Source organism: Argiope bruennichi, chromosome X2 (assembly GCF_947563725.1).
Source record: "Argiope bruennichi chromosome X2, qqArgBrue1.1, whole genome shotgun sequence".
Lineage (NCBI taxonomy): Eukaryota > Metazoa > Arthropoda > Arachnida > Araneae > Araneidae > Argiope > Argiope bruennichi.
Window position 1 is genome coordinate 117752849 of NC_079163.1, and position 26580 is coordinate 117779428.

General features: G+C 30.5%; 1 protein-coding gene and 1 non-coding gene across 3 annotated transcripts; one reads left to right on the forward strand and one right to left on the reverse strand.

The window, feature by feature from the left end:
• Positions 1–2007: 2007 nt before the first annotated feature.
• Positions 2008–26375, forward strand: LOC129960722 (ninjurin-1-like). 2 transcript variants are annotated; one of them, XM_056074312.1, is made up of 3 exons: positions 2008–2164; positions 19047–19274; positions 25610–26375. In XM_056074312.1, exons 1-3 carry the CDS (start codon positions 2150–2152, stop codon positions 25880–25882), a joined length of 516 nt encoding a protein of 171 aa, XP_055930287.1. In that variant the 5' UTR covers positions 2008–2149; the 3' UTR covers positions 25883–26375. The 2 variants fall into 2 exon arrangements, with proteins under 2 accessions (XP_055930287.1, XP_055930286.1); XM_056074311.1 differs by lacking the exon at positions 2008–2164 and adding an exon at positions 3669–3826.
• Positions 10140–10213, reverse strand: Trnat-agu (transfer RNA threonine (anticodon AGU)). The gene has a single exon. It is a non-coding gene; the product is annotated as a tRNA-Thr (tRNA).
• Positions 26376–26580: the final 205 nt, after the last annotated feature.

Consider the following 26580-nt stretch of genomic DNA (forward strand, 5'->3'; position numbering starts at 1 on the left):
CCACTAGCAAAAATTAATTATTCGCTTTTAATATTTTGGTGTCATCTATTTAAGACCATAAAGAATAAAACAAATATGTGTATACAAATTATTCCCAAGAACTATAAAGTGTTCATTTTATTTCATTTAAGATCTGGTGGGGATTAGACACTATTACAAGAACATCACATCACATCCCTATTCCCAGAGCGTAGAGCCTAGTCAGTTGCTGATGCTCCTGAAAAAAAATCCAAATTTTCATAAATATATGCAAATATAAAAAGTTCACCTACAACTTAAATATGTTTTATGGAATAATGTAACCAGCAAAAATGGAAATTTAAATTTTAAAATCAATTGAAAATCAAGAAAACGGAAAGATAAGTAAAAAGAGTGTGAACTATTTAAATGAATAAATATTGATGTGAATTGTAGATCCAGTGACGGATTTCCAGCTAGACAGACTACACAACTGCCTACAGCCACTATAAGCTGAGAGGGGGCCACAAGCAGGTGGATTAAAAAACTTGTTTTCCCTAGCTGCCAAATATAAAAGTTTGTAAAAAATACACATTCTATGAATGATAAAATATTTGGATAATATTACCACTTTATCAAGTATAATTTATTGTTTTCTTTTATGCTTCATTGTATTTACTTCTTATTAGAATATTTATGAAACCGAACATCTTCTTTAATAATATTGTATAAAAACAAGGATGCCGGATAGACTGGACAACAATGAATAAATAAAAACATATAAATATGCATACATTTAATAAAACAAAAAATATTTACGTAAAATCAAAAATATGTTAAAAATGTGCTAAAATCTGAAATTAAATAGATCATTAAAGGAAGAATCTCATAATGTGAATCTCATCCCCCTAGAGCCATAAAATATCGAAATCCGCCACTGTGCAGATCCCCAATGAATGATTACAAACATAAAAAATTCGTTAAAAATTTTTTTTTCTTGTCATTCAGATTTGTTCTCGGTGTTGTTCCATTTAGCCTTACCAAATGGTTTCCAAACTGGAACAAAAATAAAATAAAATAAAAGTCTAGGCTATAGTCCAATTATTTAAGAAAAATGAATAGCAACATAACATTTTATAAACTAAAAATAATAATGGATGTATTTGGATGACATGTAATAATGAAACATATTGCAATACAAATTTAACCTGGTTGTTAAAAGACTGGATAAAAAAAAAATTCAGAATAAATGAAAATATAAATGGAATGAAACGATATTTATTTTATTTTATTTATATTTCTATGATAAAATGTTTAAAAAATAAATAAAGTACCGATTCACTATATACGTAAAGTGATACATCTCTCGGAATTTCTAATGCTGCAATAGTCTAATATTAGGGTCTCAGATTCGAAAACCAGAAAAATTGGAACTGATACTAGAATATATTAATGATCAACGGCGTATACAGGCCTGGGGCACTCTAAATTCGTTAGGAACAAATGTCCTTCCATTGGTATGGAGAGGAAGTTAAGAGAGAGGTAGTCACCTAAGGTGTCTTAATCACATTCAAAACCTTGAGAAACATTTCCCAATAGCCTCCATGTTGTTTTAAAAAGGGATTCGACTCTAAAATGTATTGTGTGATTTGAGACTGTTTCCTTAAACAATAAAGAATATTTTTATTCTCAAACAAACAAGCAAAAAAAGGGAGAAGAGATTTCCTATACTTTATACTATTCACATTCATTCCTTCTCATTTAACAGCATTTAAACAAAGGTTATTAAAATAAAAAAAATTAAAAAAACGAAGAAGCAAATATCTTTTCAAAACGAGAATAATAATAAATAGCATAAACATCGTAACTGCAGATCTTTAAAAATGTTGCAATATCTTTTTGCATCGTAGTTAAAATCGTTGCAATTAAGAGTAATTGATCATACTCTCGTGATACATCAAATTCTCTCCGCCACGGATTTTCCCTAAATTCCCTACATCCTAGTGCTTTTTCCCATCTGTAAGGTCATGTCAATCTGTCTGCGGATCTCAACTTAATTCTGACACGCATGCGCGGTTCGAGTTAGAAAACGGAGGCCTACGCAATTTGAGGAACTTGAAAATGTTGTTTGGCTGCAGTGAGAGTTGCTTTTAATTCAAACGGTTTTGCCGCTGGAACCGGTCTATTAACAATGACAAAGCGTGAGGTAAGATTCTTTAATTAAGCATATCTTTAATTGATTTATGCATTTTCCTTTAATTGTATAACGAATTGTTTCGCATCTAGTTGTCTCTATTTTGAAACCAGTGTTTAAATGTTTTCTAACCCTCTCTTGGTTTAAAATTAGATAACTGATAAGAACATCATCCGTTGCACTAGCTGAAGTTGATTGAAAAGAAATACTGCAGTTGCTATTAACGAATCCCCTTGTTTTCCGAGATTTGATGTATATAGCCGGTTATTTTCCTTTGTTTGCATGAGCGTACTGTGTGCATAAGATTACAATTTGCTAGTTGAATATGAAAACATTTGTTTACTTGAACACAAAGCTGTGAATGTTAAATGAGTTGATATCAAATTTTTACTGAAAATTAGATAAACAATATTAGGATATGCTTATCCCTCAGACTTTCGCTGTTCTCAGTTATTAGTCAACTTTTTTTGAAGATCATTGTCAGTTTTATTTATCTTCTTGTTTTGCTGTTTGTTTTTAGTTTAAGTTTATAGTCGTAAGGCTGTATATACAACTATATTTGTGTAAATGTATCCAATTTCACAAAATATCCAATTAAAAATCCGGTATGATGTTAATTTCATTTCTAACTAAATTGCATGATATTGCTTCCTTTCATATTTTATTTTCTAGTGTATCGATAAAATGAACAAACCCCATGATATTTGTTGATTTTGTTAAAATAATCGTGTTTTGATAATTATGATAGTACATTAAAAAAAATAAGATTTTAATATCATACAATCGTTGATGGTTGTACTTAAAATGCATTCATTAGTTTTTACAGCTGAAAAACAGAACTTGCAGGAACTATTATTTTATGACTGGGCAAGTCTTTCAATTTTAAATTGCGTCCCAGTATGGTATCGAGAATGGAAGTTTTGGGGGGCGTTTTCAGGATTTTTCAGTATTTAATGTACTTAAAATATTAAGGGAAGCCATCTTCAACAGAAAATTTCATTTTAAATTTATCAAATAATTGCAGTTTCTGTTTTACACCAATTTATGCTTTAACTTCTCCATATTTCTATAGGCGATAAATATATAATATGGGTTTGTGTGAAGAAATTTCAAGTAGTCTTAGAATTTTATGAGCAATAATTACTACTTATGGATTACAAATTTAAATTCATTCATAATTTCTCCTTATTTTATAACTACTTCGATTTTGTTTTCACAAAGATTTTAAACGATCGAAATATTTTAATTATTATTACTTATCATAGTTTTCAAAGTTCCCTTGCTAATGTTTACTGACGTATAACACTAAAATTACATTTAATTACTTCAGAGTAATTCCTGAACAAAAATTTTTATTTACACTTGAATTGCCCTCTCTCGATGTAACATTTAACCGTTTATATCGTTCAAGTTCGGAGCGGAGAAAGACTTGGAATTTACCCAAATGCTTCTTCAGGGGCAACTTAAGGGGAGCCAACATCCTTCCCCGTCTGAAAATAAACGTTTCAGTGGGTGGGAAGACAAGACGGTCTGTTTATTTATCTCCGCCGTCGCATTCAAATTCCGAGGACTTGATTGTGCATCCATTACCGGTAGATCTGCTCGAAATCGTTTCCAAAACGAATTTTGACTGTACGAATGAGTACTGAACCAGAATTGCTATTCAGAATGCAAGTAAGTATTTTTGATTTTCGAAAATGTCATAAATTATTGAACTGATAAATCTCCTTGGCGAAATTAGATTTTATTCAAAAGACAAAATTGCACATTAATCGTACAAAATTCCATAACCAGCTTGTATAATACAGTTTTGGACTGATTTTAACCAATTCAATGATTTATTCTGAATCATGTATGCAAAATGGAATTAAATTTATTGATTTTTTGAAGAATTATTTGTATTATTTGTGGAAACCATTAGCGCCCCCCCCCCTTGCATTCCTTACAATAGCTGTCACACGATGCGGTTTGAGTTCCGCAATTTAAGAACGGAACAAGAGCATTTTCTTTCTTGTTTCCAACCACCACACTTATGAATATGCAACTCGTTAAACCATTTACCCATATTGGGGTAGTGTTCCGTCCATAAGTATTTTTACATCTCATTGTATTGGCATTTTACATAAAGGAAGCCTTGATTTTTCACGGTCGAAAATTTCCTAGAAGAGTACTTTCAACCTTGAAGACAAGGGTCTGTAATTATGTAGTGTCTGTCTGCTTTTAATTGATAGGTTCGAATTATGAAAAAAAATCTTTGGTTTTTCTCCCGAGATAACTATTATAGTTCCAGCGTTTTACTGGAAAATTTGCTGAAGTGCATATTAATGTATTTTTAAAAGGTCTGGCGTATTATAAAGGAACAATTTTGTATTTAAAGCTATTAATCGTAGATTTCCGTAAACGTGTTATAATTACTTCTTAAATTATGTTCTATAAAATTGGATAGTTTATAGTTTTTTTGAATACTGAAATACTTTTAACCTGATCTTGTTTCTATGAAAATTCCATTAAAAACATTATGTGAAAGCGAAACAAAATATTGGAAACTAAAATCTGTGGCGAAAAGAAACATAATCAAAAGTCACGGATTTAAAAATTGCATAGAGAAAGGGGAGTCATCTTTTACGACTTCTGTATGAATTGTTCTAATGGTATAATTATTGAAAGAAACAATTATTAATACATTACTGAAGTATAGATCAATAATGTTGAGATGTCATTTTTCCATTTGTATCGAAGGAACTCATGGATTTTCTTGGATAATGTGATATTCTTATGGGAAGTGCATTTAAATCATTATCAGTAGATGTGCAGGAAGTGCATGCTAAGGTGAAAAAAAAAAGATTTCTGAAAAGATAAAATTTAATTTCGCGAACGAATGAAGGTCGCTGTTCTAGCCTGGTAGACTACAACTAATGACTACTAACGATTTACATTTTTTCTTACGAACAATCGTTTATTTAGTTGAGTTCCTGGAAAGGCTCCTTATGTAAAGGGTAAATGCTTTTTTCATGTTAGAATGTAAAAAGTTTTGTATAAATTTCACTTAAGAAATCATTATTGGATAATTAATTCAAGAACTGTTTTTCAATATCAAATTTCTCTTACTTCGTTTGTATCGTTTAAGTATCATTAAACTGTATCTGTGTACGTGAAAATATAGATAAAAAATTAGAATGGAACGTCACTAGGTTTTGGAATCGAAAAACTTGAATATTTCATTCAAATATCGCACGAGTTTGAATCAAGGATTTGCAATGAGAAAATTAACTTCATAACCTGCAATTCCATTCAATAATATAGTCTATGATTTGTAATAGATAATAGATAACGTTGTAATGAAAAAAAATTTTTATGGCCATCTTTTTATAAGGTTCTTTTAGAAATTTCCTTTGACGAAAACGCATTGTTAACTTGACTCGGCGTTGAATTTACGACTTTCTTTTTGAAGATCTGAAACCAATTGCATTGAAAATAGAAGGAAAAAGTACAACCATTGACTTTTCCTGTGAAATTGTTTTCATTTCCTTTTTAAAAAGAACAAAAGTATTTGTACAGTCGTTTCATTTTATCAAGTGTGACAAAGACTGGTATGGAGGGGGAAGAGAATTGCAATGTTAAAAACCTTGAAACTATGAAAAGTGACGAGTTTTTTAAAGAGGAACGTTCTGCTAAAATGAAATGCACATCAGGTTTGTTGGCACTGACAGTGGAAGTTTGCGTGACTTAATCAAATCATCTACTAATTTTGCAGATGAACTCACAAACTCGATGTATTTTAATGAGACATTTTCTAGTAAAGAACTAACTTCATTCTTTAAATTTTGATTGTTGAAATTTTGAATGAGGATCCTTTTATGTTACTTTCATCACATCTGATAGTGTTTTAAGATAATAACGTGCCATTCTAAAATAATTTTCTGTTTTGATATATTAGAATCGAATGTTGCATTAAGTAAATCATGTCAACATCATACAAAACTGTGTAATTTTTTTAATAAGTGAAAATTTCTTTTTCTGTTATACAATTCCATATTTTCCGAGGCAGCTTCAAATTTTTCGCAGAGTTTCAGTAAAACTTGAAATTTATATTCTAATGATGTTTCGGCTTAGATATCAATATTTTGTCAAATTATAGAAAATATTTAGAAAAGAGACAATCAATGAAAATCGCTTGATAGAAAAGAGTGGAAACTTCTATCTAAAATAATGAAAGTTGACTACTTTCTTCTATATCAGAATTCTTTAAACATTTTCCCTCCGATTCTTAACTCGAACATAATATATTAAAAATCCAAATGGAATTCATTTAAAGAATAGTTAATTAGCAAATTTGAATAAAACATGGAAAAATTTTTAAGAAATAAAGATTTTAATGTTTTTTTATGACAGATCACCGCCTCCTATTTTTCTTCACTGATTCCCAAATCTGGCATAACTTGGCTCGATAAATTTTCAATTGTGTGGTAAACCGTTTTATTAATGGTGAATTTAAATTCTAATTATATATAATTTATGCATATTTACCTTGAAATGTTGATTTGATGATAGATACAAATTTAAAATTCAAATGATTACACAATAAGAGTAGATAAAAAAAAAATGATTGCTGAGAGTTTCCGGAGTATGAGAGAAGATATTTTCCATTTCTGTTCATTTTGAGTTTATATATTTAAACTGTATTCGCCGTGTTTATATCAGTACAATAACCTTAAAGTTGCTGCATCATAATATAAAGTTTTTAAAACTATTTTTTCTCTTTAACGATTACTTACTACTGTGCCGGCAATACCATACTTATGCTAAGGTCTCCAAAAATGGCTCCCGTGTTGCTCCAAAATGGACGTTTGGTGTAATTAAACTTTTTCTATCGGCACATCTATCATCATGGCTTAACCCCTGAACCTATTCATTTAACATCCTGATCTGATAAAACATCCTATTTGGGACATTTATTGTTCTTCCCATTCCTATAATAATAAAGGGTATTTGAGATATTTAAGGTTCCCTTGAGATTCTTATAATTTATATTGCTTATGTCAATCTGACATTTAATTCTGAATGATCACTATGAGAACTCAAATTTCCAACTCTTGACCATGTGCATTTCATTATAAGCAGCACATTTTCTTCTGTATTTAATAAACATAAAAATGTAGCAAAAAAATGCTTTTGTCATATTTTATTAAAATTGTGGCGATTTAGCGGCTGTATCATTTTCTTAAAACGAAATCTCCCGTTCAAGACCCAATTTCAAATGGTGTTCGTTGAATCTTGAATCGAATATCATGTTGATGAGATACTATTATTCAAAATATAAGTTTCCGGCTTTAGTTCAGTTTTCATTTGATCGTTAATCAAAATAGTGAGCACTGCCTCGTTAGTCTTTATTTCACTCTGAAACAGGGAATTAATCTACGTATGAATCAAATATTTTTAATAGTAGCATTTCAATGAAACAATACTTACATTTGTTGCCACTATTAGAAATATTGTTTATTGGGATGCTATATGCGACAACGCACTATTTGTATTAATATAACTAGGTAAAAAGTGGCTGAGAAGCGCTGATTTGGTGCAACTCTGGATATTTCCCTTGCTTTCCCAAAGAGGTAAGTGTATTAACCTTACCTCCTTGGGTTACAGAAAAGATTCTTGCGTTTGGAAAGAATTTAATTAGCTGAAGCGCAACACTCCGTCCACCTTATCTGACAGATACACGATTACTTCTGTATTCTATAACTAGATGATGCTATGTATGCGAGCTTTTTTTTTTTTTTTTTTGCTATCTCTTTCTAGTTTGTTTTGAAAAAAAAACGTGTTTTTGTTTGTGTATCTTAAATTATATTTACTAATTAGTAAATAATGTAGCTTAATAGCTATATTTATAACTATATTATTTATTAATATTAAGGTTACAATGCGACCACATTTGCCTGGAAAAAACTAAAACGCTCAACTAAGGGAGTAATAAAGGTAGATTTTGTGTGAGCATTTATTTGAGTGAAATGATGCGCATATTAGAATTGTGAGGAAACGTCCTCTTATAGATTGATACCAATTACTCTTTCCATGTCCAAGAATGTTTAATTTTGATCTAGTTTGAAAGATGAATTAGACTCGCCATCCATAACTTAGGCAAAAAAAGTACATAACGAATCTCAATCGTCAAATATCCCCAAGAGTTTAACTCTCCAAATCCTTGAAAGTTGTCCGATTTCATATGTTTTGTCTTTATAATTTAGATGCATTTCTTCCTAAAAAAGTTAGAATATGCAATTATTATAAGAAAGGAATGAAACATCTTTAAAACTTTTTTACAATTGCATTAAATACGTCTACCAGTTTTCAGAGAGAATTTTCAAAAATCTGTTTAAAAGTTACAAAATTTGCAGAAGAAAGGCGAATCATACTCCTCTTTGCTAAACTATTGACCTTTGATTCAATCTTGGCTAGGTAATGATTCATACCCACTGTAAAAACCGACGAAGTTGCAAGGCAATAATTTCCACTTACTTGCAAGAACAGGTGAAAGACCCAGATCGTGTTTGCGCGAGTTTGATTCGAAGCCGCCGATCTCTTGAAAACATCCCACACTATGCTATGTTGGGTTGACATGCGGAATGGATATTCCGGCTGCTCCGTTAACTGGTTTTTCCTTTTTTATTAGATCGTAAGACAATGATCCCCACCTGTAGTGACACATGCTATCTCCTTAGTGTACATTCAGAACTATTTAAGGATTCGCGAAAAATTCATTTTTTGGCTGAAAAGCTTTTAAGTGGAGCATCAATTATAGCATTATAATATAAATCTGATTAATAAATACTGATCCAAAGGAGTCTTTCTTTTCCGCGTTGATCTCATATGAGAATACTACATCAAATTGAAGCACGTATTTAATGAAGTTCGACGCTCTACGTTCATTGCAGCATGTCATGAAATTCAGCTAAGGATGTTCCGTTTTCTACGTTTGTGCAAGGGTTACCGCAAATTTTGGATAGTATAAATAAGTTTTTAATATTCCATTGCCATAAATGCGCATCAAACTAGATTTGTTTTTTTGTGTTATAGAGCTGAATATGTATGTAACCTTTTTTTTATTTCCTCATTTATTACCAGATTTCATGTTTTACATAAAAAAAAAAAAGTAGAGGACAGTAACAATAAAAAAAAAAAAAAAAAAAACCTTCAGAAATTGCCGTTTTTGAAATAGGCATAGAAATGAGAAAAGTGTGGAAACCAAGTTCCACGATATGAACACTATGTATTAGAGACTAAATGACCAGGTTACTTTGTCACTTCAGTTCGCCTATAACCATTTTTGACAGTTAATCTCGACGATTTCCTATTTGCCCACTTGCTGAGGTAGGTATTTCATTATTCATGCAATTTTTAAAGAAAGAGCACTGTTTATATATGCAGCTGTCTTAAGGGGCGATAAAATTGCCGATATTTTGTTTCGGGTAGATAATCGATTACAAGCGGTTAACCCCTTGAACTGATATTTATTTAAACTTGCAATTAGATGTCACATTTTATTTTCGATATTTATTTCCATCCATGAAAGTACAGAAAGGACCCCTGACATAAATATGTCCGAGTGATTTTTCTTTTTAAATTTTTTGCTGCTTTTAGTTAAATACAAAATTTAAGTATGAAAATCTGTAATTCGATGCTGTACGCAGTATCATTTCAGTACAAGGAGTTAACATGCATATAAATGCATAAACCTATCTCAGTTACGAAAATGAGAAATCGCTCGAATTAATATGAAGTTTGATTTTGTTGTCATCATAAGTGTTTTTGTGACTTTAATGTATCGTAAATCATATAGATTTAAATAGAACAGTTCTACGGGTGATAATTTCAATTCGAGTGTAATTTTAGAACAAAGTGATGGAAGAAAATTACGTTTGCATGTAAATTGCTCTTTATATGATTAAAAAAAATGTAGTACTAAAAGGGTTAACCTCTCTGGGAGGTAAGGCACCGGTGAGATTCGAACTCACGATCTCCTGTTTACTAGACAGGCGCTTTAACCAACTAAGCCACGGCGCCACTTTTTATTGCCTTGTTAGTTCATATTGTATGTTAAAAGATAATATACTTGCATCGATATATAAAGTGAAATTCTTATATTGAAAATCTAAACAGAAATGCTTGTTTTAAAATTCTAGAATTGTATGGGAAGCATTTTATAAGCAACCATAACAAATGGAAACAAAGTGCATCCTATTATAGAAGATTTAATAAAAGGGCAAGAATGAATGTGTTTTAATATTGGTAACGTTATATATAATGCAGGAAGCTTTCTAAATCTAATGAAGTAAATTTCAGTAAAAATAATTCGTCTGGGTTTCAATTTCGGAACTTGGCTGTTATTCAAAAACCATAAAATTCTTTGTAGAAAATATCTATTTCTTTCTCTGGGAAGAATTTCTTGGAAACTTCAGCATTCTCAAGTAGTAAAAGATGTCTTCATGGTGTGGTGTGCTTAAATTTTTAATTTCTTGTATGCAAAGTATAGTAATCTTCAAAAAAAAAAAAAAAGCGAAATTTTAACTAATCTCCACATTTCAAAACTCTCTGAAACATGCATTTGGCACTATCTGTCTGTCCGTCCGTCCGTCCATCCGCCTGTCTCTGAACATAACTTAAGCACTCTTTGAGTCAGACGAATGAAATTTGGTGTATGGATTATACACCAAATTTGTAGTTCTCTAAAATTTTGAACGAAATTTATTTAAAGGAAGCCTGTCTGTCCAGCTGATGGAATAGAAATGAGCACATTAATTATAAAACGTAAATAATTGGATAAAAATTTAATGCACAGGTTTTGCATTTGAAACCTACATTCTTATAAAAAATTTGCACCAAATATGTCAAAGTATTGACCATTTGTCGGGTTTTTTTCTCATGCATGTAACTGCAGTAACTTGCAAATGCAATGATTCAAAGAAATAAAATTTGTTACAGGATTTTTTTAACTACAAATGTAGTTCTATGTGAAATTTTGGTTTCAATCGATGGGAAAAAAGGCGTTCCAAATGCATATTCAATTTTCGTGCATTTTTTTAATAACCATATTTCCAAGATTAATCTCAAAGATCGCACGAAAGATTCAATAAAAATGTTAGATTCACGATTCAATATTTCGTAGGGCCGCGGTGGCCTGGTGGCAAGGTCTCGGCTTCGGAACCGGAGGGTTTCAAGTTCGAGACCCGATGCCAAACGTTCTCCCGATGGTGTGGTGTGGATGTTTGGTGAGGAGGTGCCAGCTCAGGTGTCGTCCTCGTCATCTGACTGCGGTTCAAAATTACGAGATCCATCCCAAAATAGCCCTAGTGCTGTTTTAAAACGGGACGTTAATATAACTAAACTCCATGTTTGGTAACTGTTGTTCGCCAATGCCATTCGAGACATTCACAACCTTAACAAAAGTTCATAGTTTTATCGGGGGGAGATAATACTTTTATTGGAGAGTATGCTAGAAAGTTTTGAGAAGACCGCACTCTCTGGTTTTATCAAAATATCCTTTTACGTGAACAGAACAAAGACTAGTAATAATTTAAGCAATTGCAATTAAAGGAAGTCAATAAATTCTACATGTACAATCGGTAGCTTCAACTGTAACTGACAAATCAGGGAAATCAATTATCTCTAAATGATTACTGGACTATAGTTAACGGCTCCAACACCGATGATGGGCTGTAGTTCTCTAGTAAAGATTTAATGCATAAAACATTTTATTTATTTATTGCTTGGTTTATAGTTCAAATTAATGATTAACGTAGTCGCCAACTCAAATTATCGTATACACATTTGGGGAGGGGGGATCGAAAAAATTCTTTACAATATATGTAGATATTAAAATATATATTAGAATATATATATTAGAAGGAACTCGACAATATAGAGCACTGCAGTGATTCTTCCAGCCTTTTTTTTTTCCCTATTCTGTACACTTTCAGGCTGATTCATTTTTAATCTCAATATTAAATTACCTGCTACTTTGATATGTTTGTTGTTGCTTTTGAAATGAACACCCTCTGATCATTATTTTTTTCATGTGTTCATTTGTTTTTTATTCTAGCATACGATGTGTACAAAGAGTCCAATGTCGTGCTCGGGGTAGGAGGGGCATGTGCCTTGGGTGCCATTATTAGAGAGCAAAATTGAGGAATCGAATTTTGCCTTTAGGAGAGAAGTATTTTACTTTTGATTCTTACATTCTTAAAAATTAAAGCGATTCAAGTGAGGAGAAACATGATAGTTCTTTTTAAAATATGAAAAGGAACTCAAGCCAAATTTCTAAAAATAAAATAACATAAGAATTTTTAATCGAAATCTATTAATAAAAGCTTCATGTCTGAAAAGCTAAAGTACTTTTCGAAGATTTAAGCCCCAATGGGAGAGGGTGGGGGAGGATATACTTGATAATCATAAGGTATTTTAGAAAAGGAACTGAATACTTGGACATCCTAAAAATTCCTCAGTGTTTTTCACAATATAAGTAACGGTAAACTGTTATAACCTACAGTGGCGCACTGGGTCTGAAAATATTGGTTACCAAGAGAAATAGGGGGCTCCATTCATTCCTACAATGTCATCCAATTTTTGTAACGGAGCCGATGAAATTTTCGAAAATGTATGAATGAATTGAAAGCAAAAGTTGCTAATATAATCTACTATATTAAATTGTTATTACTGTTACTATATTAGTATTTTTCACTTCAAAATAATTTTTGAAAAAAGTATTTAGATGCATGTGCGTTAGATCAAGTGCTATTAACTCATACATTCTTACTTTTTTAAACGATGCTTGTCACGTACCCAACTGCAGCTGATATAATTATCTTTTGTCATGCTATATGTTCTTAATATTAAATTGCATAAAAATACAAAATCATTATTTGGTGAGAAGTAATCAGATTTAGTTATTGGCAGTAAATTATGGGAAAATTTTTAAAGTTTATTCATGCAGTTGTTATAACCAAAAAATGGATTTCAATTTTTTTATGATTAATTTTTTATTTTATTTTTATTTTGATATTCTCGATCGATCCTGGTTTTAAGATACGCCGACGTGAAAAATTGAAAATTCTGAGAAGAAAAACAAAAGGAAGCATTGTTGTTGGTATTACAGAGAAAATCTCTATGTTGCCTTCCGATTTCGGCCGATTGAAATCAAATTTTGACACTGAAATAATTGTAGTAAGAACGCATACAAAATTTCATTTAAGTCGTTGCGTTTTTAATGATAACAATCGCGTATGTACGAAACGCAGATCAACACAGTCAGCCTTGTGGCAGATCAAAAGTTGAAACGAATCTATATTTTTAAAGAATAAAATTGTATAATTCTATCCTTTTAGCTTTTCACGCTTTGTAATTATTATTTTCACTTGCGCTGGAATAAAATTCATCTAAATGGATTTAGAGCAAAATTTGAAAGAAATCTATAAATTTGGTGTGAAGACTACATCCGGAACTTCATTTATTTAAAGCGTTTTCGTATTCAGAAAAACTTATTACTGAAAATGTTTTTTCGAACTCTGGGAGGTTTAAAACGCGAAATTCGTCAAAATCTCGAGATAATTTTTTTTTATGACGATTACAGTATTTTCTGTTTACATACTTCGTTCATGAGAGAATAAAGACTTATTTGATTTCAGCTTCATTTCTTAATTAGAGGTCCCACAGAAAATCGCATTTGTTTATAGGATGACTAACTAGCACGCATTCATAACTGCAATGTAAACACTGACATTCACTAAGTGAATCTTTTGATAAGTCATCTAAACATTTGTATGAAACTGAGGCTGAAATTAAGTCCTTTCTTTGTAAAAGCCGAGACGATCTAATTTCAGCGGAAACGTAGCTTTTCCGGCTTCATCGGATGTCGAAAACCGTAATAAATATATTGATGCGATAATATTTGACTTACTTACACAGGATATCTTACGTAAGCTTCGAGTCCTTGTCTTTTTCCTATTTCAGAATACAATCTGATTATATTTACTATGTTTGATGAAAGATAAATTTTAACTTCACAATTTGAGCTATTTGTGGACTATTCTGTTGAAGCTTTTTATGCATTTGCAGAGCTTTGCGAGAAGAGTACTTTGTTGCAGTAACATTGTAGATAAACATTTGCATGTGATTGCCTAATTTTTTTAATAAATATATTATTGCGCTCTCAGTGAATAAGATAATTTCTAATAATAATATGTAATAAAAAAAATTCTTTGACTTGTTTATATTTTATTCGTCTTTGTAAAAATGACTTTTAAAAAGATTTTCTCTCTAACACTTAGCAAAATGACACCAATATTATTTTATTATACATCCTCTTTTAGCATTTACAAACCTTTCCCAACATATAGGTGTTTTTTTCTCGTTTCTGTACGATAACTAGTGGGAGTGGTATACCCAAAACTAACTCGCATAATCTCTAATGAATTTATATTTTGTATTTTAGAATGTGCATTTTAGACACGTTTTTCCCAACTGATTCCATATGTAGTTATGTATCAAATTTCGATTTCAATCAAAAAATCAAATTTGATATTGCGTTTTCGAATGACTGGATTTATATGCTTCTGAAAGTATAGATCGTTCAAACCCTTGTTGGATTTGTCTCAAAATTTGTTAGCTGTCTACAATATAGATGTTAAATATGTGTACCCAATTTTATTTATCTAGCTCTCTTCGTTTTGTAGTTATATGGGAGATCGAGTTTCGCTCGGTAGTTTTTTTTAATTGTATTTTTTTCGGAGAAAATATTTGGATACAAATCGCATACTAATTACATATGACTATTTTTCAATCTTACTTTCATGTGAAGTAGTCATTTAAATAAAAATCAAGAATGTTTACATGTTATTCGGACTTGTTAACACAATAATTGTACTGTTGCTATTGGATGTGAACCGGGACTTATTTGTATTCGGATAATATCATATAGCGCCATCTCACAAAATTTTGAGGTATACCATATAGTTATCATTCTATGGCAACAATGCAAGTACCACAAAAAATTGGAGATGGTGCTATATGACATTGTCAGCATGAGAACAGATAGAAAAAGGCTATAATAGTAAGTTATAAAGTTTTTTCGTGCGTGTGTGTAAAATCGCTTTTGTTCAGGAAAGATGCCTATATAAACTTAAAAAGCAAAACCTTATCTAAACATAAAATTTGATCCAAATCGTAGAGCCATTTCCGAAATTTTTATATGTACAAGAATCACTCGTTTAAAGTTATAAGATTCGAAAAGCCGTACAGTCCTCTGACTAGATTTTGTTCAAAATTTAATAGAAATCTAATTTTGGTGTAAAGACTAGGTACCTAATTTCAGCCGTCTAGCTCAAGGCATTTTTGAATTATCTTTGTCATAGACGGATAGACATTTTTCAAAAGTGTTTTTCGAACTGAGGGAGGTCTAAAGCGGGGAGATTCGTCGAAATCTCGAGTTTGAATTTTTGTGATAATTACAGTATTTTCTCTATACTTCATATACAAGAAAGTAAAAAGTCGGATGGACGTGAAGCCATTTGTGCAGAAATTAAAATTCAGTGAATGAAAATTTTTCTTCTCCGAATGCTTTGTCGAAGAGTCAAAACTAATGACAATCCGAAGGTGCTAAATCTGAACTATAGGGAGGATAAGCTAGTGCTATCTAATGAAATTTCTTTGTATCATCGCGAAATGTCTTGTCAGCTGATATGCCACTGTAACCGCCTTCAACAAAAGTTCATAATATACAGCATTGTTATCTTCCATTAGGGCAATCACGTATTCAATAACTTGTGAATACCAAAAAGCAGCGAGAACTTTTCCCGAGTTGAATGGTGTAAAATTTCTGATTTCTTCACGCCCATTTTCAACTATCCTGTGCAATTTGCATACTTGGAACCTCAATATGATGTTATTACTGAATTTTCCTTGTCAAATAGACTAAACACTTTTTTAAACAAAATCAGTTTATTCTCCGGAATTTCTAAAATTTAAGTATGAATCATGCTTTTTTTTTTAATAAAAAATTTCAAACTATTTTTATTTTTAATTTTTTTTTGTGAAACTTATCTGCCATGTGGTGCTTGATGGTTATCTCGAATCTAGAGAGGGAAGGTTAGGGCTGTAGGTTTGAGGACCGATTACTTGATAGATCCGCCTCTACGCAGGCCTGTTGTACGTTGTAGCTATCGATTGCAAGTATCTTGCGGTTGATATGGTGTGGAAATTTAGAGGGAAGCGCGTTCCATGGGTCTTTCAAGAACACTTGTTCAGGGACTTCAAAATTACGAAATCTCACTCAAAACAAACCACTTGTACCTTCACAATAGAATGCTAGTTTGACCGAACTAAAGTTTGGAAATTTTAATCACTCTAAGAAAAGGAAAATTTAAGATTCGAATCCGCCCATCCGTTTCCATTGTTGTAATTTGTTTGACCCTAAATATTTATTCGCTATGCCAGGAATTCTCTTCAAAAAATTCCAGACTGCCTAATAAAATAAATTTTAGATTAATTTGAAAAAAATTGGAATGAATGAAAAGATTGACCTTGAACTTGCTGAAAAACACAGTTTTCAGTGCTTTATTCTTGCGAGAAGAATGTAAAAAGGGAGGAAGGAATGTTAAAAAAACAACTCATTCTATTAAACTTTATTTAAATAAAAAAAAAGGTAGCTAATTTACTGTCTTTCTAAAGCTTATCAAGATTTAGAATCAACTATTTCAAGGTTTTTGCTGAGTCAGTTTTCACGATTCTTTGAAGAACCTAAAAATATCGTCGCGATTCAGAATTTTCAAGTGCTGACAAAGTAAGAAACTCTAAAAGCCTTTTTTTCAAGCTTTGACTTTAAAAGAAAGATTTCTTTCTGAATACGGGGGGGGGGGATTCGTCATTGTTATAAAACTTAATCTTATTTACGGTTATTTCATTTATACATAGATAAGTTTTGCATCGAAAGCTTTTAACATAAATGCCCTGTGCTTATATATAATATTAAGGTGGAATATTCATAAAAACGATTCCATTTCATTTTTATTGAAATGTGTGGAAACTGATTTTAGGAAGTTTTTGTGTTCTCTAGGAAAAAGAAATCGTTCTTATAGATTGAGTAGAGTGGAAGACCAGCTATAAATAATTTAAAAGAAGCTATAAATAATTTAGCACGAAAATATGTATAAATGGGTTTAAGTTTCAAATTTCCCGTGATAAAAGAAATATCTAATTTATCAAGTAGTGAGCTTTTATCTCTAGAAATAATAGCGAAAGTTTAAGTACATTTGGATGAGAAAATGTATATTCTTGGCGGAAACATGAAGGAAATGCATAAAACAAAAACATTAATATATGCCAAACCTGACAGTTTTCCTTGCTTGAATATTGATATGATAAATAAAATCAAAACAGGTAGGGAAATTGGAAACGTTGGTAAACTTGCTTCTGATCTAATGCGGCATATAAGAGAAAATGTTGCTGATCCAACGTAAAATTCAGTTGCGTTGGATCAGCGAAATTTTCTGTTGTATGCTGAATTTTACGCTGGAGAGAAGGAAAAAGAAAATTCATTTGTTTGGATGCATTCGGACGAATTTTTACCCGCAGTAGATTCATCTCCGATCGGCTGTCTTATTATTATTATTATTATTATTATTATTTTTCTGCTGAACTCAAATAAATGGATTATCACTTATTAGCAAATACATTTTTAAGATTTCACGTAATTTTTTAAAAATTGTTGGGTTTTTTTAATAACATGCAGAGTAGTTTTGAAATATTATTTAACAATTTCAGAATTTGATATTAATGTTTGTTATCCTAAAAATATTTCACTTCAAAATGATCAGTACTTAATGACTTGCAAGCAGAGCTTTAATGTGTTGACATCTCTAATGTGTATATTTCTGTTCGAATTTCAAACATAGGGTTTTTACCATTAGTTTTTTAGCATATTTTCTGTTAACGTATTTGAAGCCGTGTATGAAATTTGGTATATTTGACAGTCAATATATCTGTTAAATGTATAAAATAATTCATGCAAATCTTCACCTGCTATTACTTTCAGTAGCAGATCAGCATTTGTAGACCACGATTTAACAAAGTATATATAATCTGTGGGTTGTAATAAATGGCAAGATTTATGTATTTAACTGTATTGAGTATTAAAATTCACCAAGGAAAATTTTTGGTGCAAATAAAAATAAGCAAGAGGAATCGGTAATGCATACTTTTCTGTTGCGAAAGAATTTTGGAAATAGGGTTGATCACTTTACAGTCGCAAATATCATATCGTTTAGTAATTCGTGACATCCAAAAATTGAGAGATCACTAAAACTGCGAATGCCGCAATTTCTATCCTGGATTAGTGTATTTAGAGTTACAACTTTTTTCAATTTAATCTTCCGAGGTTAATTTCTCCTGCTACAACTAAAATTGCTTCTGAAAAGAAAGATTTTTTCCTCGCGTCGGGGGGGGGGGGAATATACCTTTCCTTTAACAGTGCATTTAGAGCTTTACAAACTGTTGCTTGCCTGATTTTTTGGAATTCCTTTAAACTGTATTAATCGGTTTTACACCCCAGACTTGCGTATTTAAAATTTAATTGCATCATTTAATACATTGTATACGTTTTAACTGTTACATTAAGCTAATCCAAATAATATGCAAAATGGACTTGACTGATCTATGATGTATTATAGTTATTTGTTAATTTGTTAAAATTATCTGATAATATGTACTAAAATATTACTTCTGCGATATTTTTTCAGTTTCCTAATCTATATTTTTAGTTCAGTAGTTTAAAGTGTTCTGTAGATTGTTTGTAAGAAGAATTTTCATAAATTGATGTTTGTAACTTAATCACCTTTTCACTTTCTAGAGAGAACGTGAACGAGAAAGAGAGCGTGAACATGATCATGATCACGAAAAGTCATGTCCGTTGGATGCCAACATCTATGCTACTCGCAAGACAGTAGCTCAAGGCATGATGGACATAGCTTTACTGACAGCTAACGCTTCCCAGCTGAAACATGTTTTGGCTACTGCTGATACTCACGATTATTATCTCATTAATCTTGTTCTCATTGGAAGTTCCATGACTCTACAGGTAACTAGTTCTTGATTTTTAGATTTATTAAACTAATTTTTCTAAAAAATTTATGAAAAATAATAGTGAATCGTTTTTAATATATATAAATTTTGTCATATTGGTGAAAAAAATATTGAAAAATTTTCAGCAGTTCTTCTCGATGTCCAATTTGTTACACAAACCATCAAGTCTTTTTTTTAATTAAAATTTTACCAGCTTTTTGAAATCACTGTGGAACCTTGATTCATGTTCATTTACACAAACTAGATTAACCTGTACCAAATAAAAATTAGAATAATTCGAACAATGCATGTAGATATTAAAATACGAAATTCAAGTTGCATATTAATTTAAGATGAAATTTAATTCTAAAAACTTAAGTATTTATCAACAGTATCTTTCAGATGTTTTGCTTATACACTGCTTAAGAACCCAGTTTCTATACTACCTTTATGACTAACACATACATACTTCCCAAACTATTTTTGTCCCTTGATGTAAAATGGAGGCGAGGTGGCAATAGATTTTAAAATGTTGCGTTTATGTTTTTGACATTCTTGAGTAGAATTTAAAAATTTTAATTTTAAATTTAGTTTTAATTCTACTTTTAGCTTTGGACAAAACTGTTTAATCGATTGTTTTCCCCGTTGTTGCTCATGTTTATTTAAAAATCATGTTAAATATTCTCTTTAATATTAAAGCTGGTTTCCAAAGATGATGTTGGTTGCAATTTTACGTATCTTTTCGTGAAAACTTTTTTTTTAATAATTGAAAATGTAAACCTCTCCTGTAGTTTTCTTTTCTGCTATACTTTATCAAAGTGAAATTAAAGACTATAAATATAAAAATATTTTTGAAATTTAATCTTTCTATAATGCAATTCACTTGAATCCTCAATTATAAAGTTGGTTTCAAAGCAGTGTGCATAAGGGGAAAACTTCAGAATGCCTTAATTTTTTTAAGTGAAGTTTAGATTATCTACATTACTTTGCCCCAAGAAATTATCCCAATTTCACTTCCTTTCCTGCTTTTGTTTTTTATTCCAATATTTCATCGCATTTATAGGTAGGAAATTATAATTAAAACCATGAATGTTTATTTCTGTGGAATGTTTATTTCTGTATTCCAAGTTTGTCGAAATCGTTACTGCGAGAACGAATTCGAAATGGCTTTTTCTGCATATATTTGTTCCATGTTTTAACTGTCTAAACGGTGGGAGGTGGGGAGTCCCATAAATTTTAAACCCCGCCTTAGAGGTAGTCCAGGCGCATAGGTCAGAAGGTTGATAGTCTTCCTTTCTGTAAAGCGGCACCCATGTAAAGTATATTTTAAGTTTTCGGTTCTAAAAGTAAATGGGGTACTGGCGGAACCGATTTTATTCTTCCTATCTCTCTAATCAGTTAGGTCTCAGAAAACTTGCACGGATTTCCTATTTTCGAACCACTTTTATCTGTCCATCTGGAAAACGGCGTTTAGCCATTTGACTGGAGCCATCCGTCCTACACTGAAGGCATGGTGTAGCAATGAGTTTGCTTTGTAGCTTTCAAGATATAGATCCCGCTATTCCTCATGCGCATCAATTTACTGTTAGTAATTAAGGCTTGAAATATTTTTCTCTTTACCAACCATGGTTGTTTTTTTCTGAATCTGAATTATACTTAAGGCGCCATTTGTGATGTTTCGAACTTTCTTTCAGAGTGGGTACTTCTTTTAGTAAACAAAGCAGTTCTTTTTAAGTCTACATTTTATCTTTTACCTAGCAGAAAACGGTCTGACAATACTTTTAACTGGCTTTTTTTGTAACATTCTGCAAAAGTGGTAAATATATTTAAAATTTTCTTTCCACACTGCACTTTTTAGTTTGATCTTTGCTTCAACTTGACCTCTCAACCTTTTCAGTTTTTTTTTTTTTTTTGCCCTGCAATTTTTTTTATTAATTTTGATCATTTTTCTTAGAAATTGATTATTTTTCTTTAATAAAACATTATACTCGTTATTTGAAATGTTATTTTAGCCGTTGGTTTTATGAGAAAACATAGGCCGGTACATAGTACGTTTCCATCCCTTTCGGTATATTTGGTTTTACGGTGAAATAAATGCCTCGATACCTGTTCTTCATTCATTGGGAAATTTCATTTTGATTTCTTACAAGTTATTAAACGACAATAAAAGGTACCAATTTTTCTAGAATTAAATTTCTAATTCTTTGCTTTCTGCAGTCCAAGTATTTCAAATGGGCGAATTAAATTTTTGGAACTTATAAACAAATCAAGGGCCTTCTATCTCTTCCCCAATTTCCAAAGACAGATTTTAAAAATTTAGTATAGATATAAATAATTTTTATGTAGTAAATATAATAAAATGCCATAACAAAATATTTCATTGAGTCACTTCTGAAAGAATAGAAATGTTGCTTATAAAAGATTAAATGAGCCGCTCAGAAGCCAATGCGGTTAAGTCCATTTTTTGATATTTTCTGATTTTGGAAAATTTTGATGAAATAAATAATAATCTTCTTAGTTATTAAAGGATTTACTCGTTGGTTACTTTTTTCTAGGTTAGACAGCCCTTTTTTTAATAGCTTCTGAATATATTGTTTAATAATTTCAGAAGCCATTGGGAATAAGTCCACCTTTTATCAATATTTTTTTTTACATAAACTTTGAAATAAAAATTAAATTATTCTTCTTTCGATATTTGTTGGTAACACTGAAAAACAAGAAATTCATAGTAACTGTAACAGTTACTTCTAATTAGAATTGTTTGATATACACATAAAACTTGGACAATAAATGTTATTTTATTATTTTTACATAAATTTCTAATCTTTTTCAGCTGCCAAAAGGTATAAGTCCTAAAATTTTTAAGATGCTGTCATTATTTCAATAAATACTTACGTTTTTATTTACACATCCTGTGCATATCTTGTTTTTTTGCAGAGTTTACACCTTGGAAAAAGACTTTATACACTTTTCTAATTAAATTAATAAACCAAGAATTTTAAAAACTAATGTATCAAAAAACATTAATTTTCTCAATTTTTGTGTTTTGGACTTAACCGCATTGGCTTCTGAGCGGCTCAAATTTGAAAATAATTTGAGCAAAAGGTTAAAAAATTGCAGTTCCTAAATATTCGAATATGAAGTTCCCTAGGGTTGTTGATTTGTGAGTCAATTACGTAACAAATAGGATCTCGATAATTTATAAAGAAATTTAGAAGCATGAAAATTGTCCAAACAAATGTTCTGAAATTTAAACTATAATCGATTATTATTGGAATAATTTCGAGTACAGAACTGCTGTAAATAAAACGAAAGCACTTATTTGCATTTACCTGAAAACAATGCAAAAAAATATATATATCTCGAGACCCATCCAATATTGCGGAGACTACCTCCCCCCCTCCCCCCCCTCAATCACTTGTCTATTTGATAATCCGGCCTGTTGATGACATTCGGTTCTGAGCAATGAACTAATGGATAAATAGTATTTTTTCATTATGTGTGATCGATTCGTTGTAAACGGGTTGACTTCTTTTAAAACTAATTGCGAAAAGAATCGAATTCAGGGCCGGGCCTACTGGAGAATTTTGAATGAGAAACTGAAGAGACATTCTACTTTTTGAAGAAGTCTGTTCGCATCTTGAATGCAAAAATAAAAAATTGCAACAAAACTTTTATTTTGGATGGTATATTTTTTTCATGACAATTATTAATGAATGAAATTGACTAAAACTGAATTTCGCAATTTTCAAATTTTAATGCCATTAAATACGATTTAAACTCCCTTAATACAAGAAATTTATTTTTCTTTATATGAACAGAATTAAAATATAAGTTTTTGTATGTGCGGAAGGAAATTTTGTATGAATTTTCAAATGAAACATTCAGTATTTTCCAAAATGAATATTATTATTCTGTGTAAAACATTAAAAAAAAACATTATCGATTTTAAAACTTTAATACTATTGAAATACGGGCCATGTAACTCAAGAAAGATTCAAATAATTATTTCATGTGAGAAATCGTCTGTGTAAAACAAGTTCACTTAATAAAGTGTAAAGTTCGCTTATACAAGTGTTAGTTCACTTAATAAAATTTAAGTAATGCTGATAGCAATTAAATTTGACGTACGAGTTATGCAAATCACTATCAAGCAACAAAAATATGCTCAACTTGCAGAACCCAAGTGGAAATTTGTATAATTTGTAATTTGTTGCAGATGATGACATTTTCTAAGAAACTGCTAAACAATAGTTTTCATGCACCTTCTAGTGAGAGATAAAAATCGACATAAATAATATGGAATTTATGCATGTAGCGTTTGAAAAATTTTGGAGAAATTGTAACATTGCCGATTGAAACTCTAAGCTATATTATTGTCAACAATTTAACTCGTTCCTTTTTTAGCATTTATATTGTTATACGTATTGTATTAACTTTTACAGCCTCGGTAGTTAGAGCAGAGAACATTTTCAAAACTAAAAAATAATTAAAAGTTGCCTGAAATCTGTTTAGGATCATGGGTAAGGACAAGTCTTGCAATTATTATTTTGTAAATAAAATTTACAGGAATTTGATTTTTTTTTATAAAAAATTTTGCTAAAAACAAAGACCGAAAATTTCTGTTACTATTAACTTTTAACAAATGCTGAAATTATTTGGCTTAGAATTGTTTCAGCTTATTTATTATATGCTTGTTGTATTTTTTAACATGACTGAAGACAGTTTATGTGAAATTATATTTAATGTGTTTATATAATTAACCGTTAAGTAAATAACTTAAATTATTTACTTAAGATTAAAATATTAATCTACACCTCTACATGTCTTTTTTTTTTAGATGTATATTTTTCAAATACTTATTAAATATGTAAATAAATTTGTTTTTAATTGCAAGATGGCAGTGATAAGGAGTATAAGTAATATTAAATATATATAGTGTATTTTTATTTGCTATATTATCTTTTTATATGACAAATCTATGTATGATTCTTCAGTAAATATTTGAGTGTATACTTCATTAAAGAACAATGTTTACACATTTTGAATAAAATTAAAAGCAAAACATATTTTCATACTTTTATGTCAATAAAACTTCATTTCATATGTTAACCATAGGACATTACCCCCTAATAACGTGACTGCATACATGAGCTCATTTGCGCAATGGCCTCGATTAGGCTTTGCACTGCCCTGATTATAATTTTTAAAAAAAATCGAGCTTCTGAATGGGAATCTAGGAATTGCATCTGAATTTGTCTTATCGGTCAGAATAAGTTAGGAATTGGAATGAAAGGGGAATTCCACGAAACCGAGAAAATAAAGTGAATGCATTGAGTACTTTTAAATACATTTATGTATGTAATACATTTTTACTAACAATTACTATTTTAATGCTCAGTATGAAGAAACTTCAACGAATCTAATCATTTATAATTTTTTGAAGGAATTGTATTGTTATATAAGATTTTATGCGAAAATTTAGCTACATGTTAATAAGAAAATGTCTCTTTTTGTTGCATTATTTGCCTCTTGCCGAATAATGGGGTCTGACACGTGAATCGAATTATTGATTTTAGTTTTTAAATATGAAATTTATTGAAAGTATTGCGTCCCTTAAAATATAAGTCACTTAGTAAAGCCTCAATATCTCAAATGTCCGTTATGTTCTTATAGTGATTGGAATAACAAATGTCACAAATAGGATGGTCGTCGAATCAGGAGGTTAAATAAAATAATAAAAATATAAGAGGTTAGCTAACTTTATAAACAAGAGCATGCTTTGAGTGTTGCTATTTTTGCTCGGTCTCCCAAGTGGAAAGTATTTTTTGATATTTGAAATAACGCTCATTGTTAAAAAATGATATATTATTATTATTATTTTACGTGAACGCTTACAGAAAAAAGAAACACCTCGATTTTTAAATCGTCCTTAATAATTCTAGTATGGACTTTACTTAATATGGATATGTAATCTATTGGCATATGCCACCTAATTATGCGTGAATTATGTCTTACAAATATTTTATATCTGTTTCAGTTAAATAGTCTTATCCATTGTATTTTATTTTCAGATGCATTTATTTGCATCAAATCTGATTTTTGCGAGAGATACGGATTGAACCAGATGGCTGCGAATCCATCTTCAGTATCAAATTAATAAATGACGATGAATTGCTTTATTTTTAAAGTCCTGAGCAAAAAGAATATAGCTGTGATCAATACTGTATCTCGGATATTTGTCAAAATACTTACAAAAGATTGTAAAATGTTCAATTTCATTCTGCAGGTTTTTTTTCCCCTCATTACTTTTAAATATATCAATGTATCAGTCTTTTTTTTCTTTTCCAGATTTTGGTTGGAATTTTGTTGGTAGTTGTAGGTCGATGGAATATAAATAAACGAAAAGAGCAGAGTGTCGCCAACGTCACGAATAATGTAATTGTCATCTTGATTTTTCTAATCACCGTGGTTAATGTTCTGATCACTGCATTTGGAGATGAAGAACCAGATTATGTTATAACTCAGAAGCAATGGCAAGAACCCAGAAAAGAATATTTGAGTGACGATATGCATCGCCTCGATCGAGAACTTAAATCAGCTTCAAACAGTACAGAAATGTAATATCTAATCCATACTTTGGACTCGGTTCTTAAAATTGTTTTGTTAATAATTTGAAGACTAATCCCTACGTCTTCAAAGAAATATGAAGTTTGAGATCTGAATTCTAAAGACGCACATTTTTAATTTTGCATTTTTGAAAATTAGAAACATCTTCCCAAATGTCAGTTATTTTCAGATGTTACTTGGACGCTGAATATTTATTTTTATAAGTATCAAAAATGTTTGTACTTAATTCTAGTAGTAATTGTACTTATAAGCTTTCTAGTTTCAGTATTGAGAACTTTGTATTTTAAAATGTCATCATAAAATTTGAATTGTATACCTGTGATTTGTATTAAGAGGTCTTGGTACGAAAAAAGTGCTTGCCACGTGTATATTTATGTGTTCAGTTTGGTGTATAGCACTAATATTTTTACTGAAAGTAGCGCCTTTTGATGTAATACTGTGTTAAGTTGTTTCAAACTACATTTTTTAATAAACTTATTTATTCTTAGTCTCTTTCTGCTAATTTTTTATTTAGCACACACCATTTTTAATTACTGAAAATTTTATTTTTTAAAAGATTAATCTTAAAATTATTTTAAAAGATCATTCATAACAATTTTTAGTTGATTATTGCAAGTACATTGTTAATCCTTTGCAGACGTTGAGAAATGCATGGGGATAGAAATTTTAAACAGAGATTGAAACTCCGAAAC

Excerpts from the sequence above, each read along its gene's own strand:
- LOC129960722 (XM_056074311.1), top strand. The coding sequence starts at position 3,791 with ATGAGTACTGAACCAGAATTGCTATTCAGAATGCAA. Across the intron at positions 3,827-19,046 it reads AATTGCTATTCAGAATGCAA|AGAGAACGTGAACGAGAAAG; the intron begins GTAAGTATTTTT and ends TTCACTTTCTAG. Across the intron at positions 19,275-25,609 it reads GAAGTTCCATGACTCTACAG|ATTTTGGTTGGAATTTTGTT; the intron begins GTAACTAGTTCT and ends TTTCTTTTCCAG.